A 22,864-nucleotide genomic window follows, 5' to 3' on the forward strand; every position below is an offset into this window, starting at 1 on the left:
CTAATTTGAGTCTCAATCCACCGCAGAAGCACACGGTTATATTGAGCACGATATCTGTGTTTGTGTGTGTGTGTGTGTGTGTGTGTGTGTGTGTGTGTGGTTATCAGAGGAAGAGGGAGACAGATGGGTCACACACAGTGTTCCCTCTGTGGCTTTGGAGCTGGAACACGGCTAATTACATCTTAATTAAAAATGACCTGTCTGTCCCCGTGTCTCACTGCCCATGGACGACACATGTGTGCTAATGTGTGTGTGTTTATGTGTAAGGCAGACAGACAGCAGTGTGGGATCTATACTATAGGTGTGTCAATACAAATGGGTACAATGGAGATCTGGTGCAGAAATGTATACATGTACGTGTATTAAATGGGTCTATGGTGTCTTCAGTCCCCCATCAGCTCCAGGTGTGTTGTGGTGTGTCTAGAAACTCTGTATACACCATAGAATGTCTATGGTATAATAATGATGTCATCGCTACATTTATGCCTATATGCCCTGATTTTGAGTGTTGATGGAGCGGCTATGATGTTAGCATAGCCTAGCCATAATATTTGACAGTTCATTTCAGCAAAGTACGGCCCATTTTTTACTATTGATACGATGGGTATCAAATGAAATTTAAAAAAATAAGTATAAAATGAACTATTTATTGGTATCAGTATCATATTTTCATTTTTAAAACAATGCCCTATTGCAAACCCAAACAGACACACACACATGGAGGACTGACCATTGTTGGAGCGTAGTGATCTGGCGGAGATGCCGTTGGTCCCTATAGGATGATGAACCCCGGCCCCATCCACCAGTCCCACCTCCCCTGGCTGCTTCATAAGCTCTGTCAAAGTCCTGGAGGAAGGAAGAAAACACACATTTATGCACTGTATAAAAACACACATATGAACACACTGAAGAGCAGACAAAAGTGTCCACACAAAGGAACGAGAGAGGACAGAGTGCTGTCAGGTAGATGAGACAAGTGAGACAGAAGGGAGAGTATTGCAGTGACGTGATGGGCCGGAGAGAGAAAGATGATAAAAGATAGAATAAACAAACATGTTTACGTGCGCCTGATATTTAAAACCTGCTATTAAAAGTATCCAAACAGCCTTCAAGTTAATCACGCTACCTGAGACTAAAGACGAGTTTGAAACACAACTGTTCAGATCCATGAAAACAAACCCAAACAGAAAACACTCTGAATTAAATTCAAGAAAAGTGGAAGCGAGGATGAAAAGAACGAGTCTCTGGATGTTTGCCAACTGGGAGCATCAATCATTTATGAAGAAAAAACCCCCCCTAAAAACTAAAACAACTTCCCCTTTTGCCATCTTTTATTGTTTGATAGCTTTGAACAAGTTCTGATGCGTCCTCAAAACTGGAACACAGGCAGGAAATAGCCTTCCAACATGCACATTTAACTGTTTGGGAGGACACAGAACCTGCAGCTGGAAACAGGACATGGACAGTGTTTTCTATCAGGCAAAAGGTAATTGGTTGAATTTTATTGTATGCGAATCTCTAGTCTATTCTGTCAGATGGAAGACATTTTTTTGTTGTTTTTTCTTTCATAAACAAGCATTGATTTCACCCAAAAAAGCAAAGGATATTGTTTGCTCTTAGAGTGTCAGCTATTTTTTAAGGTGCTGAAAAAGAAAGAAAAACTTAAATATGTCTGAAAAGTTTTCTTCTATTTCCTTTTTTTTTATTCTATTTAATCTCATTAATCGTTTTATAAACTTTCCAGTTTTTTCTCACATTGACAAGGACTAAAAAACAAGAGATCGCTCAACATCAACGTGTCGCCACTGACAAGGAAATTATAGCGACGTAGTCAACAAATCAGCTGTGACCTGAGAGCTGCCATCAAGAGGCCCATAAATATTTCCTCGCTGTTAATCTCACTGTTGAAACGCTTAAAACAGACTCCTAAAATGCAGCAGAGCAATCGTCTTTTTATTAGCCTGCTGTGAGATGAGTGCCTGCGGTCATGGAATCACTGAGCATAAACACATGAACACCTGTACTATTTTTATGCCATTCAACACAGTAGACGTGTAATAGGCACAATGTATTAGGTGCCATGTGAAGGTCATGAAGTTTCTTTATTCACACGTGGCTTATGATGACATCATACGGCATGCCAATATATCATGGTATGACATTAAATAATTAAAGGGGGAATTCAGTTTACTCGTCATGAGGATTATTAGTCAACCCGTGAAAACAGTTGTTTAATGTGTTATTTGGAGCTTTGTCAGGTCGAAGATGACCCTTGGTGATGTCATCAGGGTTATCTAAATACTTCTGTCATGGGTCATGGCAGGCCACAAATGTGATCAGCTGTTTTTCTCTTTACGGCCTTCTAAGTTTCAGAAGAAATCAATTCATGAGCTTTTGAAATATCCATCTGAGACGGAAGCTAACAAATTAACTGACAGGGCAGAAACATGCTCTCCTTGGCAAAGGCAATTAAAAAGTACGATTTCTACCAGACACCAAAGAAATGCTCGATGATGCTGTTGAGAGACTTCGAGTCTCTGCACAGTACAGCGCCAGATCACAAGTATCAGGCAGGAAAATGTGAAATTAGATTGGTATTTCTTCGGCCTCCCTTGACATTCTTCTCACTGCTATGGTGCCATTAAGCAATCCTCAGCAATGGTTGTACTGGGCAGCTCCCTAGTGTGAACATGAAATATACCCGGCTCAGCAAAAACCTCCTCTGGATAAATTAACATCGGGGGAAAAGTTTGAAATTTGATATAACATCCATGCTGCCGAGATGACAAGTCATCACTTCCTCACTTCAAATATTGTGAAAATATGTGTAAGATTAGTAATAGAACTTACTTTTAAATCCATAACATTTGAAGTGTTTGACAGACCCAATGAAACTTTAATGATTTCCATGGGGAAATTACTGCATTGACAAAAAAGACCCATAAAATGTGTCCTACTGGATAGAATAGGCAGGTTGTGTCACAGGAGCATATATAATGTACCCACACATGCATCTCAATTGCCCTTTTGCATTTTCTGCTTGCTAGCCAATCCATTCTCTTGCTCTCATCTCATTAATATCTGTCCACTTCCATTCCATTACTCCATTTGTCTTCCACTGGCCCACCCCTCAGTCTCCATGGTTATAAAGCAAGCTGAGGCTGTATCTCCCTCTCTCGGCCATCTCCCTGCCTTCTGGCTGTCTTGCTTTCGTCCCCTCGGGAATGCCTAAGAGCGCTATTGTTGAATACTTGTTGTTCTCAACACCCTCAATCTCCCTGGAAACATCTTCCCTTTCCTTCGTTCCGCTCCTAATCCTGTTGGTCTTATCTTACCAACTTTCTGCGTCCGACTCCATCCCCCCCTGTTATCCCTGCCCCCTTCTTCATCGCCAAGGATACAAGCCTTTTATCTCTCCCTGTATCGCTTCCTCAACCCTCCGTCTCTCCTTTTTCTCCTCTCAGCCCTCTGATTCTGCCGCTCTCGCACTCCGGTTCTTCTCACCCTTTGGCCCGATTTTTTTTCTCCCTCTTCGTTCTTTCTCTTCCCCCCTTTGGTATTCTCAGCCCTTCCTCCCTCCTTTCTCTTCCTCTCCCCACGGAAACTGTCACATGAACAATTCTAACTTGCAATATTAGCACTCTTGAAATTATACAAAGTGATATAAGTACACCAGAGCCCCCTGTCAGAGCACACGCACTAACACAATCCATGAATGACTCCAGATAACTATAAGGGAACGGCATACAGCAACAGCTTTCAGCTCTACCAGCTTATCACCACATCGTTGTGATAAATGGAAGAGGAGGACGAAATTCAAATATGCTGTTAACCCCAAATCAGAATGGTGTCAACCCAACCTGTAGCACATGTGGGATATGCTGATATGATATGGCTGGGGGGGGGTTGACATGCAGCACTTCAAACAACACACACTTCTAGCACCGATATGAAGGAGGAGAGAGGAATGCAGTAGGCTATGATGCAGTTCCACACGCAACAATGCATAAAACATATACCAGGTGCCGTCTTAATTCTGCCGAAACTTTACCCAAATGCGGTCTTTTTTCTCAAAGCTGGGCGTGTTACAAATTGAGGATCGGTTAAACACTCTTCTCTTTGAAATATGCTAAGTGGTTGCAAACACACTAGAGTTGATTATAGGCTGTTAGAGTTAACTGAGCTGTTGAGCTACTTCCATTTTGGTACAATTAGTGGGGAAGTTTACACTTGATGGTAACTTGACTCAAGGATTACTACTTCGTTAACAGTTGTATAATATCACTCTGGTGGAGCTTTGTTGATATTTCTTAAAATGGAAAACTATTGTTACATTTTATGGAATGTTGTTTACTTGATAAATAAATATTGTTCATCAACTTCATGAGGTTTTCACCCACATGCCAGATGAGCCTATTTCCCTATAAAAGGACTAAACAATATATTTCCATTTCCCTTAGCTGAATAATGAATAAAAGCTGATGTTCATAGACTGTATTTTTCAAAACCCATAAACAAAAGTTTGACATTGCCATCCCCAGTCACAACGCCAACATGGCTTAAAATCCCATAATAATCTAAATAGCAGTTTTCATGATATATCATTTACAACCAGATCCTTAGGATGAGCTCATGTAAGCACTAGATGTTTTGCTGTGACATGACAGAAAACTCAAAAGGGTGATTAAGAGTCCAGCATGATTAAGTTACTTGCTCACTTGTTTGCTCACTCACTCAGCTGCATGCATATCTGAAAAACAGTCAATTGAGCGAGTGGATTGTGAAATTCATTTTCCAGTATAAAAGGAACACATTTTGTGATGCTCCACAGCTCCCAACTAGAGGAGAGGGCAGCTATTTATTTCATGGGCAAACTGCTAATCAATGCAGTCGAACACCGTGAACCAAATCAGCTGCAAACATACAGTTTGTGTTAAGTATTACGACCTCGCAGTGGCCCTGTCCTGGTTGTATAACCAAAATATGTGCTATTGCTTTCAATTGTCAAAGCGTGTTTCGTGCTAAAAATAAAGTGAGAAAAACACCCCACGGTCACGAAATAAGACATTGAGTATTGTTCTGCACACAAACACACACTGGCGCACACAAACACATTTACTCCCCTGGGTCTATAACACAGCATTATGTGGCTGAATCACTCTTCACTGTCACAGCAGGTTAGTTTAAATTACAAGGCCCCCCACAGATGATTGCAGGGCCCTGCAACCTAGCATGGGACTGAGCATGGAGATACCACCCTGCTGCGTTCAAACAGGGGTGCTGTATAATTGTTTGTGACGCCGCTCACCACCGATGGTTGTGGCAGCCGACCAACCTACGCAAACACGAATACATAGATCATGCTCACACACTCGCACATGCACACTGAACATACGCTTTAGACACACGGAGCTGCTGGAGTCCAAATATACGGATGTGCCTAAAGGGAGTTAATAGACGCCACACAGGAGTGACTCATCCTTTAATCGTCATTGGTGGTAATTTAGAGGTGTTACGGTGGGAGGAAATTGCATATTCATTATGTGTGTAGGTTACCACTGATTTCACTAAAATATCCTCTGGAGCAGGGAAAGGGAATTTTAAAATGAGCAAGCTAGAAGGATGCATGGGAGTTTATGACCATGCGGGGGCTGTCCTTCATCTCATATTTCGCAATTAATTAGATCCCAAAACACAAAACTAACAAGTCTTCTTCATTATGACCCAATGATCTGATTTCAACACCTACTTGTTGGATATTACATACTACGCCTGAGTATTCTGTTTTCATACTTCACTAACAATACAGGTTTCCACTCTCCTTTGTGTTGGCAGCAATGAGCAGTTCTGGAGCTTATTTGAAAAGAGCTTGATTGTTATGGAAAATAAGTTGAATAGTTATTGTTCCAAAACCGGTGCCACTGAATGGGCAGTTTGAACTAGATTGCCAAATGAAGCTTTTGTAAGTAAGAGGACATGGCAGAAAGAGATAGTCACATGTAGTGTGTGTGTGTGTGTGTGTGTGTGTGTGTGTGTGTGTGTGTGTGTGTGTGTGTGTGTGCGTGCATGTATTTGTGTATGTGTTTCCTGTAGTGAATGTGTATCTTCATCTCCCCCTCCTTATCTTTGTCTCATGGTGTTTATGAAGTGACAGAGCCAACACTTGAAGTCTCTCTTCATCAGTAATTCACTGCACTTTATCCCACCACTGCTGTCAGAGGGGGATCACACACACACACACACACACACACACACACACACACACTCACACACTCACACACACACACACACACACACACACACACACACACACACACACACACACACACACAGGGCCAGATTCCCACACACAGATAGTAGGCTAAATGGACACTGTAGTGGCACAATTGGTAGCATGCATTATCTCTAAGGGGGTCTGATACACCAGTCCCTCTGACACACAAACATTTGCACACTCGTACGTGTGTGTGTGTGTGTGTGTACGTGCACACAGCAAGACACACAGATATGCATGTCGCTGCCAGATAGTGCACCCTTGTAGGCTTGGTACAGAGCCTGGATCTGTCTCCCACCCTGCTATACTCCTATTAGAGCTGACAGCTGCCAAATAATGTCCCTTGGCATTGCTGAGCGCCTGCCATGCCAGGGCCGGTTTGTGTCCATGCATACTAGTCTCTCATCCACTTACATGAGTGTGGGTATAACCTCACATAGGAAGAGTTTCATTTCAAAACATTGTATCCTTTTTGGGAAAAAATGGTGCCTTAATATTCACAAATACGGATTTACCACCTAAAATAAGTGGTAAGGCCATAGACAGTATTCAGGATCAACAACAATTTCAATATTATATCTAAAATTAACTTATTCATTCGACAGATTATAGCATCTGCTATCTCCCAGGTCAAACCCAGACAGTATACAATATTTTGGTGAAAATGTGAGTGGATATCCTGATTTTCAATGATCATGTTGACATGCAGTCACCTAGCATCACCTAGCTGCTATTGCTACGCTAAAGCTACAGCAGATGAGCCAAAACAAAAGTGAGTGTTGCAATGGCGGCTGTAGTCAGTCAGTTAATTACTGCAGAGAAGAGTGATCCAAATATGTTGGTTGTGATCAATTTGGGTTTGCTTTGAACACGTTAACGGGCCTGGTGACAGATGTGATGACACCGGTAACCATGGTAAATGGATAGGATTATACAGCACCCTTCTACCTTACTGGAAAAAGCCTCTTTTTTGCCTCTCACACATGCAGACAGGAGAGACAACCTTGTGATTGAAGAAGGACGCGCTCTATCTACTGAACCACAGCCGTGGCACTATACACACCAGAGATGGTGACAGCTTGTAGCCTCAGAATGGTTAGAAGATAGCAACATTTTCATCAAAACACATATAGGCCAAGACCAAAATAAAAAAAAGAAAGAAGAAATATCAATATTATGTCCTCAAGGACTCAAAACTTTCTTAAGAAAAGCTTTTACTTTGTTCACAATGTCTTATAAAGACAAGCCTGAATTAATGTCACTGTATGTCTGCCATTGGTGATTCTGTCAAGTCCATATCAATATATCAGGGTTAAATCTCAGAAAATCTTACAGTAATGACAATAAAGATTCTGGGTGAGTTTGACTCGCTACATCGATTTATACACCAGCAACAAATCGAGATTCAGCAACGGGACAATAAATAAAATGAACAAATTCAAAGCCAGCTCGCTGGAAGCTGCATGGACCAGTTGCTGGCAGGATCTCAGCGCTGAGACGGTAGTGTTGCTAACGATGATGTCACAGAAAATACCATATGTCAACCTCTGAGTCACTGCCTGCGCTCATTATTTTTGGGCCGTCTTTATTTTAGAAACAACAAAACACACACACACACACACACAAAGATTCACCCTCCTCAAGGGATTTGTTCTCAAACATTCATCAGTGTGACGCACATATAACCCACGCATGAATACACCTACACGCAGACACATTTGTCAGCAGAATATCTATCATCCTGTGAAGCCTTTGACAGTATTGATGATATACAGGTACTCAGCATGCCATGATCTCACTGCCATCCATCACTACTGTGAGATAGACAGGATGATATCGATCCGCTTTATCAGATATCTATCAATGTCCAAAACGCTCATTAGGAAAGCCAGAAGTCATTATAGGTGTTCATCGCATAGAATATACACATAGATTTATGTAATTGTAAATCCGTCTACCACTGTTTCAACCAGCACGTGGATGTTTTCACTTGTTTCTTTGTCTCTTTCATAATTCATATTTAGACTATTGAGGCAGGCATGGACAAAAGTTTCTTTTATCTTGCGTGTTGAAAAGAGTTTTCCATTATTCATGATGGTAGAATCCTGTAACCTGAATTCACTTTGTTGTAGGGATGAATTTAGAAGTACACTCGTCCTCACATTTAATGCAGCCGGCCGGGTCAACAGCCCACACATCCATCTCTTTCACATGGACAATGGGATCAATTCACCTCGCATGCCTTATATGGAGGCACCCATGGGGGCCCAACAAACAACCTGTACATGTCATGTACTCTAAATATCATGTCATGGTCAGGGCAGCGTTGATGAATTAGCAATACCACAGCACTCCATCATCAGTGCACAGTGACAGGTTGTCGTAAATGGTGTTAGCGGTGTGTGAACTGTGGCGTTAAGTGACCTTGGATTACGACCGCAGGCGCGGACACATGGCACTGGCGTGGCCAGCGTGGGTCGCTCGGGGAGGTGTTTGCTCGCTTCGGGAAGGTGAGACACGCACAGACTCCCACAGGATGGATGGATGAATGGAAAAGCTCAACGCTGATCAATTTGGATGCATTTTGAATGAGCGGCGGGATGTGCCAGCTCTCCGTCTCCTAGATGGGTGCTAATTGTGGATAAGGGGATGCAGCTGGTCAGCCAGCAATGTGAACTATCAATGGACACGCAAACAGGACCGGCTGATGCATGAGGACGCATCTTCAGAGCCTCTTTTCAGGTTCATATTAGTGTCACATCATGTCAGAGTTATGATTTAATAACCATTCATGTTTCTTTGTTGTTGAACAGAACTGTTCTCTTTCAGTATTGATGTAGGCCCTATATTGCTCCTAATCTATATGTGAACATAAAGCACTCTCAAACTTTATCAATAACACTCTCAGCCACAGCCAGCAGCCGGTTAGCTTATCTTAGCATAAAGACTGGAAAGTAAACATCTCGCCTCACTCAATCCAAGTGCAAAACCCTGAGGTTGCCAGGCAACCAGCGGAGACTGCAAAAAGTGATTGCACGTGGCCAAGAAATATTGTTTATCAGCGTAAAATGGAGCCAAAATATCCCAAACACAGCAGCTGCCATCATTCGCTGGTGTCGCAGTAATGATTGGGGGTGGGGCCGCTGTATCAAAGTCCCGCCCACACCTGCCCTAACCAATCGACAGCTCAGCTACAGCTTGTTAGCGTGAGAGCCACCAAGCTGCTGTACTTAACTGACTCAACGAGATGGTAGCTGTTTGGCTAGAAAGACACAACCACTAACCATAACACCTTTCTACATGTATGATTATTCATGTTTCAGAAACGTCATCCGCATGTCAAATATGATATGACGGTCCGGCAGTGTTGGCTATCAGTGGAAATGTTGCTGATCTAGCTAGTGGCATGGCCAGTGACCGTATATATAAAGATCTTTAGATAGAGTGTATGGTTGAAAGAGACAATCACAGTTAATTCTATTCTAACTACATTCCCGAGGCTCCAGCTCCGTGAAAATCACTTCCCTCCGACGAGCTGCGGATCGCAGCTGTCAATCATGATGCCGCAGCCTCGTTTTATTGCATCATATTACTAATTAAAACTACAGAGCAGCCAACAAGCAGGCAATCGAGATGTTTTGGCTTAACATTGGGGGAGCTGTCATGTCGTCCGTGTTCATACAGTCTGCTGTTAAAACACCATGTGCTTTTCTCCGAAGACTGGACCGACCTCGTCTGATTGCTGTTGCTGTGTTGTGCACACAGTTCAGACGGAACAACTGCATCCTTTTCAATGCAGTACAATGAATGCGATGCTATGCAATGTAACGTAACAGAAAGCAACACCGTAGAAAGCTTTGCAATGCAACGCAGCAGAAGTGGGAGCAAGGAGTCAACCTGTGTTTAGCTCATAACACACACATTCGCTCATGCACATATTCCCTTCACACTGCATTCAGCTCAAAGTTCAGCCTCGACATCAAAGCTATACGCACAATATGTTGTTTGTCACACACACACACACATACACACACACCTACAGAGAGCACAAGGACACGCTGACAATGCAGTAGCATAAAATAATGGATAAGCAAGCCTCACAGCCAATTCTTGCTCCTCATTTGTCAGGAAATCAACACACACATGTACGATAAGTTTGATCTTGGCGTTGCCTTGACATGAGTGAGGGCACCTATAGGGTGGCACCCATCAATGACTATCTATCAACCTGTCCTACTTAACTAATTGTCATTCCATCCACACACACACACACACATCTGTGTGTCACATCTGTCTCTGCTTCCTATCCGTTCGCTTTCTCAAACTCCGTCTTCTTCTGCATCATCTTTTATACATCATTCTTTCCTCAGAAGTGTTAAAGTGGTCCATTTCTCTTGTAGCACTTTCACTTTTGAACTCTGTCTGCATTCATCCTCCAAACTATTCGCTCTCAAATCATACTTGGCCGGCATCCTTTGTCTTTTTTCCTCCTGTTTGCTTTCATTTTCAACAATTTAGCAAACTTTCCAGGAAACCGTTTTGCCTTCCTTTGCCTTCCTTTTACAAGATAACTTTACTTCACCTGTTCTGGGTTTGAAATGGTTTCAAAAAATGTTTTCCCAAGGGGCACAAAGGAAACAGTAATGCATTGTGAATAGCTGCTTTTTCTCCAATTGCTACATACATGCCATCAGCAGACAATTTGCTTTAACTTTGATGAAAAAAAAAAACAGATGATAAAATATTAAATAAATTCTTATGTCCATGTTGATACCTACTAAAAAACATATTCCAGGGGAAGAGGAGTGGAGAGAGATGTGAAATGTGGGAGGTTTAGATTAATTGAGTGAAGGTATGAAAAATAATTAACTTGCTCAGTCCACTCTTTTGATAAAATGCCAATTAGACAACCTCTTTTACCGGTTTATCTCAATTCCTCCATTTCCAAAGCTTTCTATTTGCTCCAATTCTCTCTCTCTCTCTGTTGTCATCCTGTTTCTCTTTTTAATGGCTCTCCATCTCCCCATCCTTTTACACTTATTTTATGTCCATCCCTCTTTCCTCCTCTCCCACTCTTCCATTCTCTAGTTTGTTTGCCTCTCCTTATCTCTGCTGCCCTCTCTCTCTCTCTCTCTCTCTCTCTCTCTCTCTCGTCCTCTCTGTTACGTGTGCTGTTTAGCTGCGCTTAGCTTCACCTGTCAGCTTGGATCAAGGCTGTGGAGCAGCAACATGACAAACTGCCCTCTGATTCACACACACACACACACACACACACACACACACACACACACACACACACACACACACACACACACACACACACACACACACACACACACTTGTAGCGTCTTTTCAGAAAACTCTCCCCACACCCCCTCCTTTTCTCTATTTCTTCTGTGTCTTTCACTGGCTTATTGCTTTGAGTTGATTCACAGGCACAGCTTCAGCTTGCAGTTACATGCAGGCTCGTCTTTGTGCCAACATTTTAAAGGAATATACTGTGGTTTTGTTCCTCTTCATCAGTTGGCCTATTGATGAACTTATCTGAGATGTGAAAACAGACACCAAATTTGTAGCCTAACAGTGTGTGTTTTCTGAGATGATATGCAGCTAATTCTGCATGTGAGTGGCAAAGAATTATTATGATACAAACAATTTTATAATGATACAAAAATGCGGGATAACTTTCTGTATGAAAGTGGAAAAGGCCCAAACACACTCAAAGGGTCTGATGCATGTATTTTGGAGTAAATGTATTGTTTAAATAGCCGCGAGCACACACCAAAAGCGTTATCTACTTGATTGATTATTGTGATCTCTGCAGCGTATATATGTAATTTACCTAAATGTTGCCTGAATAGTGACCTTTTCCTAAAACACTGCTGGTTCTGTGGCGTTGGCGTTTTAAATTGAATGCTTGCAGTTTGCCTCAGGAGCATCAATTGACACGCGTCATTTATTTCTTTCAGTCTGGGAAATGTTATTTTCCAGTGCCTTTTTTGGAGGTTGACACATACAGTACGAGGAGAGAAAAGATATCTCAGCGGCTGCTGTTTTGGTTGAGGATTTGTAATGTCTCTAATGTTCCCCAATGGAAGTGCAGTACTGTCTCTGGAGTACCCTACACCTTTCAAACTGGTTTTTGAAGTCAATAATATACAAACCATAATGCAGACAACACAGACACACATTGTTGTTGCTGACGAAACTAATGTGTGACAATGTATAAGTGCTGTTTCTATGTAAATAACATATGCATGGTGTCCTAAGGCCTCAGAGGCACAGAGGTCATTCTCTGCTAAGGGGCCGATCTGTGAAGCTTATGCAACCACTTATAATGAGTAGTTTGGTTAATATACAGTATGTCCTTGAGTGGGAAATTGTATGGAAGATGTTCTTTTTGTAATTCAACCACTGTAAACATGCAAAATGCCTCAAATTCTGAATTAAATCAGGTTAATTTGCGACCATACAAACACGAGTAGTTTATTTCCCATGCACAGACGTTGTTTTGGAGCTTGTTTGTGTGTTTTTCAGTCTAGCTCACCATCAAAAACCATACCTCATGGGACGGTGTATTATTAGCGTGACATTTCCTGACCTTTCCGTGTGTCATTAGAATGCATTTAATGCTTTAAGCGTGTCATTTATACACCACGGGGTTAGCGTTGGGAAATTACTTTTCGCATTTCATTTGAAGTCGCATCGTTACCTGGAATCGGTCACAGTTAGGGTTAGGAAAAACATCATGGTTGGGCTTAAAATAACTATGTAAACTAAGCACCACTAACACAACATATGTAGGGAAAAGGGGTCACTGACATTACTTAAATAAAAGAACACTCTGAGATACCAGCCCCGAATAACAGTCTATTTGTTGCAAGTCTTGTGTTTCTTTGACTTTCTCCCATTTAATATCACACACTATAGATTGCAGTTAGTAAAGCCTATGGTGTGCAAACATTCTTATTGCGTGCAAAATTACTTACAAATTGTCGTGTCATTCATATGCAATTTGGTGAGATCTGGCTGATTACAAAGAAGGCTTTAAAAAGTACTAAATCCCAAATTCAAAGCATATCTATTGCCTCCACACAGCTCTCAACATGGCAACAGCTGAGCCGATGGCTTGCAGCTAACTGTGTTAACAGCACAAACAGTGCAAACAACAACAACATGGTTGACTTTGAGTTAGCCAGTGGGGCACGCTCACATGCAGTAAGGAGTGCGTTGATTCTCTGCACAGGTAGACATTTACTCCACCATATCTTCACAGAGAATTAGCTGTTTGCTGTTATATATAAATGCTGTGAATATTATAGAGAACCCTTGAAAATGTATTTAAAAATCTGGCAAAGAATGTAGATTATGTAAGTGTGTCTCTGGCATTAAGAAGTCGAGCAACCCCTCCCTGATGAAAACAGGCCGGGCATTCATATATGTAGGGAGAAAGAGCATTGATTGGGACTCTTAGAAGGTTCCTATAGCTCTCGCAGTGAGGCAGGGCCATAAATCCACTTAATGGCTGGAGATATTAGCATGAGGTAAGCTGGTGGGATAGTCATCACTTAGAGGAAAGAGGAAGGTAGAGATGAATGGAGGGAGACAGACAGACTCGGAGGGGATGTGAACAGCGGAAAGTGCTTTGTTATATGTCGAGTGGTTATGTGCATGTAAATGAATGCTTGGCACATATTGATGAAGGTAAACACACACATGCATGTGGACATTGGTCTCAGCTATTCCACATAACTAAAACACGAACACATAAATACTCTCGACTGTGCTGGTGTAGTACATTCAAAAGCAAAAGCATGATGTTAAGGCACAGTAACGTGTGATGACAAACTATAAATTGCTGTGTCTCCATTGTGCTGTAAAACAACAGTTTCTTCCGTCTGTAGTGTTTTGAATGTGCTTAGCTCTGTTTTCTAAGGAGCTCTCAGAAGTGTCGGAGGGCTGTCAACAGGGTGGAATGGCTTTTAAAACTTTTTTAAAGCATCTTCCGCTGTTGGAGATGGAGGGGGGAGATGAGGGAAGGGATAAATACAGTCAGTGAGCAAAAGACGGCAAGGGGGGTGACAGTTAAAAAAAAGCCATCTCAGTTTGCGTTGTGGGATGTCAGGGCTCTTCAATGACAAATTACCTTCACTTTTTGGGGATAATGTTCAAGGAAACACTGAAATTTATTAAATACTGATAGAATATAAATGTTTGCTTAAACAGACCCCCCTAATTTAGAAAGAGGCAGGATTAAGCATAACCAGCTAAACCAACAATTGCAGTCACTGTGGTTTTCTTGGCATCTCTTCCTAATCTACTTCTACTTATTTTTCATTTTCCCTGATGCACCTCGACAGTATTCAAAATTTGGATCAATTAATGGATTAACAGCACTGATTTGTACAAGGGAGGTAAAAAAAAATGAGCTGCAACACATTAAAAATAATATAAACAGGTCGAAACAGCTGTTGTTGGAGAGCCTGTATGACTATTTGGAGGCATTTCCTTCTATCCCACCATTTTTTCTGTAACTTTCCACAATCAGTTAGATTTTTAAATATCCACATTCATGTCATGGCACGACAGAATATTAAACTCTTGCCCCCACAAGTTGTGGACAATGGCTATTTGAGCTGGCAGTGTTTACCGTTTGTTTTCCAACTGAAACCAGTGAACATCTGGTTTGCCGTCTACTGCCTTTCTGCCACAATATGTATGCAGCATAAAAGGCGATCCTCCTCTCCCTTAAGATTTATCACACCCATTTGGAGAGAATGTAGGGAGGAGACGAGGCATGCGGCTGGAATGTAAATGCACCTTTACATTTCACAGCGGCTCATACTGAGGAACACCAAATGGAGGAGAGAAGGATAGATTGATGAATGCGTGGGGGGAGGGAATGGATGCAGGAAACACAAAAGAAGTGTGCAAAGGAGAAAAGAAGGTTAGAAAATAGGAAATGAGAGGAAAGTGGAAAGATAGTCATACAGATGGCGTGGCTGGAAAAGAGTCACACTGAGAGCCAGAAGCAAAGGACACAGGAGTGCCTGCTCATCAGAAAGCACGAGAGGAGGAGGTCCTAAGATTTCCTGTCTTTGTGTCTCCTGTATTCTACTTGAAATATCCTGTATACAGCTAATTTTACTCTAAAGATTGTCAATATATAATCGTTATTTAAAGGTAAGTACCTGAAGAAAATGATGTTATGAGGTTTTCTATAATGATATCAAGTGTGCATTCCCTCATCTGTTTGCATTCTCATGCTTCAACTGAATTAATCATGCTGTCAATTCACAACCTCGTTAACTTATACCAAAGTAATTAAACCAGGCAATCTTTCTTAGTCTTCCTGGTTTGTCATGAATCTAGAATAAATCTTTTCGAGCCACTATATGTTGTCTCTTTCCTTCTACCTTTATCTGTGCGCATCTGTCGCTTTTAAAAACTCTCTTTCTACGCTATTTTCCCACCAACCTTTTCGGTTTTATCTTTGAGCTCTCCATTTCCCTCAGAAGCTTTCTGTTTCCCCCAAACTCTCTCACTCGCTCTCCTCTTGTCCTGTGTTACGTAACCGTGTTTCTATGCCTCTGTGCTCCATTTCCGTGAGAAATAACGCTGTATGGTTAAACAGTGCAGCTGAGCACCGGTGCCGGGTTTATTGGTTATGGGGACTAGCGGTGTTTTTATTCCTTTTACTGAGGACAGAGCAGAACAGAACAGCGTACATGAAGTGATTTTCTTTCCTGGAGCAATAACTGAACTCTGGAGTGCTTGTTTCACAGCAGCCGCTGTAAAACCTGACTGAACAGTCTTCACATTAATGGCTCTTTTGTTGCCATTATACCTGAGTGGATATTCTTTACGGTGGGTACCTCTGCCAACGTTCCCACAATCACAGTAGAGGAGAGATGTCCTCAAGGGTAGAATGCTTTAATCCTAACTAATGCATTGGTGCTTCTGTTTTACTTGCAGCAAAAGAAAATTAATTAATAAATTAATAAAAATGAATAATTCTGTGTTTATTGAAACAGTAGGTCCTGTGGAAAATAATTATATCAGTAATTTGACATACACAACCTGTATGTGACCGCGTGGTTTGTTTATAGCCTGACATTAGCTTTTTACTTCTGCTGACGCCTTAAAGGTTGTTATCAAAGTGGTGTTTATTTGTGAAGATTATCTTGCTGAACAAAACGTGTAGTATCATAAACCTGTTTGCAAATTAGCAGATTTTCTGCAATAATCCAAAAGCCAATGTAAAATGGTCTTTTTTTCTAACAATCTGGCTATGAGCACATTCACATGAAAGGAGCGGTTGCAGCATACAACCAATCACAAACTGGTGTTTCGGTCAGAAATATTAATATACAGCCGCAACCGTGAGAACACTCTGTGCCTTTACCTCAGTGACCAAATAATGTCCTTATTTTCCAACGATATACAGCTAAATACGGAAATGAAATACCTTAATCTGCTGTGTATTGCTATCTTAAGTCCTCAAACTCCAGAGCAGGTAAGGTGTGCAGCAGCAGTTACCAGGATTAAACCTGAAGTTACCTCGCTAACCTCGTATACAGGGCTCGGGCCTGTTGTAAGGTATTAACCTAATCAACATTCATCTACAGGAGTTACTAGTACACCATTGTATTAATACAACCTTAAATTGAAATACCTATAAAGTCTTCTTCTCTTGTTTTACTTTAAAGAAGCTTTTTTTTTTGTTGCTCCTATAAAACCTTTCATTTTTGACAGTGCAGCCTGAGTATATCCCACATGTTACACACATATTAGTGCAGCCCTCCAGTGTTTGCCTTTTGGATGCTAGCGGGCCACGATCTGCAGTAGAAGCAGAGCCTGAGGGCCACAGAGTCTGATGAGGATCTGTTAGAGGCTGGCCTGTCTGATCGCCAGGGTCATCAGATAACATAGCAGCTATACACAACGTATAAAAGTATTTCATTTCAGTATTTAGAGCGCATGCTGTATATCTTTGGAACTTAAGGACACGATATGGTCACTGAGGTAAAGGCACGGGGGGTTTTCACAGTTGCAGCTGTAATTTAATAACAAAATCATAGCCCTTCAGTGTTGACATATAGGGGTTAAGCGTTAGGGGGTTAGCTGAGAAAGCAGCGAAGGGCAGAGGAAAGGAGGGTAAAATGGGGATGAAGGAGAGAGAGAGAGAGAGAGAGAGAGAGAGAGAGAGAGAGAGAGAGAGAGAGAGAGATAAGGTGAGTATTATTTGGTCCATAATAGCTGTCATGTAGAGATGAGGAATCTCACTACCCCTGTCATTTTCTGTTGACTGTGTTATTTCACAGCAGCCCATTGGGAGTATTATATTGTTTTCACTGCAGCTCGAGGACCGTACATCAAAATATATTTTCCTCACTTGCCCCCTCGTCCAGCTATTTGCCCATTATTCTTTATTTCTTTCCCCCCGCATCCGGCATCAGTGTTGCATCACGCAGACATTTAAAACGTTGACACAGCATCAGTATAATTAGGTAACACATATCGACTGTTGCACTGCTGCCAAATGTGAGTGTGCGTCTGTGTGTTTGTGCGTGTTTGCAGTGATGATTCACATTCAGACTAATGACCCTAAGAGCAATCTCCATGCAAAGGTTTTCAGTCTGACTTTCAAAAAGCGAATCACCTGGATAAACAACACATTTGTTGCAATCCTGCATCTATGTGTTCTCATGGTCGTCTCACAAATATTTTGTCACACACATATTTGGAACCATTAGTTATTTGCTACAATTATTACACTACAAATGTGCATGATTCACAAACAGAAGAATAAATGAAGACAGCACTTGGCAAAGCACTGCCATCATTGTGACCGTCTAAAAAAAAAATGTTAAAAAATTGGAAAGAGTTGACAGTGAGATTAATAGAAAAACCAGGCATAACTCCAGCAATGACAGGAGGCATCCAAAATAGAAACATTCAGGTGAAATATTGAATTTTATATTTGTTGTCAGCATATTGGCTCTGTGGCTGTTGTGTACTATGATAACAGTGTCATCATGCGTTGTAACTGCAGGCCTGAATCCTGATTGATTTTCATTATAGCTCAGACACTGTGTTATTAATCCCGAGTGCAAAGAACAAATACAATCCTGCCCAGTACATGGATAGTTGAGATAAACGCTGCGGCCGCTCCTGTAAAGCACAAAGAGCATGTTTGAGGGGAAGCAAAAAGAGTGTGAGTAAGTGTTAATCTGATGCATGATATTTTGCTAAAGCATCTATTCTTCGAAAACATCTTGCACTCGTCCTGTCTGATTTTAACTGACTGCTGCCTTGTGTAATATACTCGACGTCCATTACGAGATTTTTAAACATTCAGCATTTTTGTTGTTGTTGTTGTTATTGTGAATGTGACTGTGTATATTTGAGCATGTGTGAGGGTAGGAAGGAGGTGGAGGGTTCAAGGGAGTTCAGCTGAAGACAACATGATAAAGTGGTGGTATCGACTGGAGACCCTGAACCCCCCCCACTCTCATCAATCATATGGCACACACCAACATACAGAGCAAACTCCAATTAGCTGCCCTGAAACACCAGTAACACACTGTATGAAGGAGCTGCAGGGTGACCCAGACATTTATGCTGCAATAATCCACATTCTATATTACATCAATTATCTACTAACACTGCAAAATGGGGGAAAAATACAGGCTGAAGATAGTGAACGGTCTTACTGTAACACATTATATATATATATATATATATATATATATATATATATATATATATATATATATATACAATTCATTGATTGAGTGTGTGTGTGTGTGTAGTTCCTGCACTGTGTGTTGATGCTGACATGGAGCAGAGATGAATAGACAGAGAGACACAGTATTGTATTCTGCTTGCATTTGGTGATAGTAAATAGAGCGTTTGGCCCTGATTCAATGTTCCACATTACAGCAATCCACAGACAGACAGGAAACAACAGGAAAGTGAAGGGACAGTCAACACAGAGAGAGAGAGAGAGAGGGAGAGAGAGAGAGGGAGAGAGAGAGAGAGAGAGTGAGAGAGAGAGAGAGAGAGAGAGAGAGAGAGAGAGTGAGAGAGAGAGAGAGAGAGTGAGAGAGAGAGAGAGAGAGAGAGAGAGAGAGAGAGAGAGAGAGAGAGAGAGAGAGGGAGGGAGAGGGAGAGAGAGAGAGAGAGGGAGAGAAGCCACAAACAGCTGTTTTTTAGAACCTCCCCCAGCTGATTTTAGAGAATCATTAGTGAATTCAAAATAACAGCCTGTCTGTTACTGATACATTCTTTACCAAGCATTTATTCTGAGGTAAATTCTTGTTAAGTGCATTAACCCTTCTATCTGTGTGGAGAAAACTGCAGGCGCAACATGGAAACATTTTTGATTCTACTTTTTTCGTAGCCTTCTCTGTGTGTCTTCCGGCTGGTCTGGGAGGAAGATGAATAACGCAGCTTTTTGGCCCGAAAGGTGACAAACGACTGCCGAGATTGGTCTCAACATCTATAGGCACTGCACTCTGCAGCCTGTCACCACACGTTTCTGTCTGGCATTGTGTTGGTCAATATGTGTGTGTGTGTGTGTGTGTGTGTGTGTGTGTGTGTGTGTGTGTGTGTGTGTGTGTGTGTGTGTGTGTGTCAGCGGTTTTGAGGACCAGACCATGCAGGGAAATGTCTAACCCCAGAACTAATGAGACCTTCATGAATGGTACATGCTGAAAACAAACAGATCCAATCATTTGATTATTAGCTGATGTCGAGGTCTCTACATTTTCACACCTACAGTACATTCTCTTACTGGCTACGTACTGTGCAGTGTATGTTTTCCTACCGTGGCACAAAAAAAACTTTGGAAAAGAAATGGGGCTGAGAGAGAGAGAGAGAGAGAGAAGGAGCGAGATAGAGACAAAGACAGACCGATGGGGAATGAGACAACACGAGCATACGGATATGAAAAGCAAACAAAACATGAACGAGGATGATGGTATGAGATGAAAGTAGAGAGCAAAGTAAAGACGTGAATTCCTCCTCGCTGTCCCATCCTGTTCCCCCCTCTGTGTTTCCCCTCATCCACACTCTTGTTTCATCTCCGTCCCTGCACGGCGCTGAAGACGTACGGCGGGTTTGGGTGATACCAGCTAGCAGGTAATTATTTTTTGGACTATAAAGAAAAGAATGGGAAGAGATGGCAGGATAGGGATGCGCGGTGAAAGCTTAAGGAAGAGAATAGGAGAAGATGAATGTCAAAAGGGGATGGATCTCTTTCTCTTGTTTAATCTCTGTGTTAAGTTTAAGCGTTCCTGTGGGTGTGATGGTGTTTAAAGATAAGAGCTGTGAGGTGATTACTGAGGAGGCAAAGAGCCTCCATGGGTAGGCCGAGATGATGAGACGGGAAGGATGGGAAAGAAACAGACTTACAACCGGATGCAATAAAAACGATTTGAGGTCTGTTAGTAATAACAACCTGTAAGAAATGATTGTGCACACTGTAATAAATAAAAGCTGTATTTGCTCATTAGCATCAGTGCTGTAATGATCTGCAGATATATGGTGATGAGAACAGCGATAAAAAACAGACGATTAGAGAGCGTTTAGCGAGGGATGATATACACAGGCTTTTTAATAATGCTCAATTATGAAGGCCTCGTCACAATTGGCTAATTTCAATAGATCAGTGCAAATCTGTGCAATTCTTTTCATGCATAGTTCAATTTTAACCAATAGCTGTGCTGACATTGCTACCCTTTAAGGGAATGGAGGGCCAGTGAGCCCAAAATAGAGAAAGTTAATTCAGCTCATCAGGAGTCCTTGGAGTCAATGGTGCAAATATTAAATTAAATAAATATTACATTTATTTATTTATTAAACCTGTTGGCGACTAAGACGACACATTTAATGTAGTAAGTTCATTAGCTTGAAGAGCTTTGATTTGATGTTGTATAATTCTAAAGACAAAATACCTGAGGGGAATAAACACCTCATACTGGATTCTCACGTCAGAAGATCTCATGAGAATGATGCCGGATCCCTTATCACGCGAGAACCCATCTTGTCCAGCTTCAAGCAATGACTGATTGACAGTTGACCTCAAGCAGACCTGACTTTCATTACATACAGTCCTGGTCACCATTATTGGCACCCATGAAATTAAAATACATAATGTAGAATATCTCCTGGAAAAAAAGTGAATCTAGTGAAAAAGCTTTGGTCTACAGACAACTCATGTTTGATACAGAACAACAAATGATAAAACAACAATTTAAAAAAAGCAATAGTAGGGAAAACAATAGATAAACTGAAAGATTGCTGTGTGGCATTGATACACCCTTTAAATCAGGGTCACCCCCCATTTGGACTCAGCTTTGATTAATCAGAAATTAGACTGTCAGTGCTCATATGAGGTGAATTAGCCAATGAATGATGACTTTAATGTCAGAAGTGTTATTATTAGCCAACAAAATACTTCTAAAGGGTCAAAGGCCATGTCCAAGGACCTTGGTATCCCTGTTTCAACAGTGTGAAATGTTATTAAGAAGTTTGCTAAGCATGGAACTGAAGAGAACCTGCCTGGACGTGGGGGGGGGGGGGGGGGGGAATTGTGTGAACTGTGGAAAATACACCATGTAAAACATTCAAAGACCTGAAAGCCGACCTGGAACAATCTGGGGTAATGGTTTCAACATGTACCATACGCTGCACACAAACCGCACATAAACCAAGCAGGGCTTCCTTCATGGGGGAAGGCCAGGAAGACCCCATTGCTGAAGAAAGGCACAAAAAGGAACGACTAACCTTTGCCTGCAAACGTTCAAGAGCTTGAAGAGATTGCAAAGGAAGAGTGGGAGAAAATACCAGCTGAGAAGTGCAAGAAGCTTATAGATGGCTACAAGAAATCAGTATCGCTGCCAAAGGGTGTGCAACCAAATACTAGGTGTGCATTTATTATTGTCCATGTCTTTTTCTGTTTCCTTTGGGAAATTACAACAATATATAGCTGTTACTTTTTTTCTTTATTTTCATGATTAACTGAGTACATACCCGTTTCTCATGCAGTAGCCTTTTTATTTATTTACAGGCCATTGTTGTAAATTAATACACATTGAACATCTTTGCTTCATACTTTACTACCAATTCTACCGTTTTACTGTTGATTGACTAATCTTCCTCTGACAGTGAGATGTTTAAAGATGAGACAGAAAAAGGAGGTTGAAAGGAAGATTGTTGGAAATGACGATGAGACGGTTATGAAAAAAACAGATGGGTGGATGGATGGATGGATGGATGGATGGATGGGTTGGGAGGATGGATGGATGGATGGATGATGAAGGGATGGATAGATGGATGGATGGATGGATGGATGGATGGATGGATGGATGGATGGATGGATGGATGATGAAGGGATGGATGGACGGATGGATGGATGATGAAGGGATGGATGGATGGATGATGAAGGGATGGGTGGATGGATGGATGGATGGGTTGGGAGGATGGATGGATGGGTTGGGAGAACAGATAGATGGATGGGTTGGGATGATGGATGGATGGATGGTGGATGGATGGATGGATGGATGGATGGGTGGTTGGATGGAT

At 41.6% G+C, this 22,864-nt stretch overlaps 1 protein-coding gene across 3 annotated transcripts in view; it reads right to left on the minus strand.

Annotated features, from left to right (window-relative positions):
- Positions 1-22,864, minus strand: part of LOC311030565 (protein shisa-9-like) — a 78,939-nt gene that overhangs the window by 43,460 nt on the left and 12,615 nt on the right. For all 3 annotated transcript variants that reach the window (XM_084036383.1, XM_084036382.1, XM_084036384.1), the window contains exon 3: positions 731-846. In XM_084036383.1, the coding sequence (XP_083892509.1) occupies positions 731-846 (116 nt within the window). The remainder of the gene's footprint in view (positions 1-730; positions 847-22,864) is intronic.

This window comes from Eutrigla gurnardus (assembly GCF_963514095.1).
Source record: "Eutrigla gurnardus genome assembly, chromosome: 20".
NCBI classification, from domain to species: Eukaryota; Metazoa; Chordata; class Actinopteri; order Perciformes; family Triglidae; genus Eutrigla; species Eutrigla gurnardus.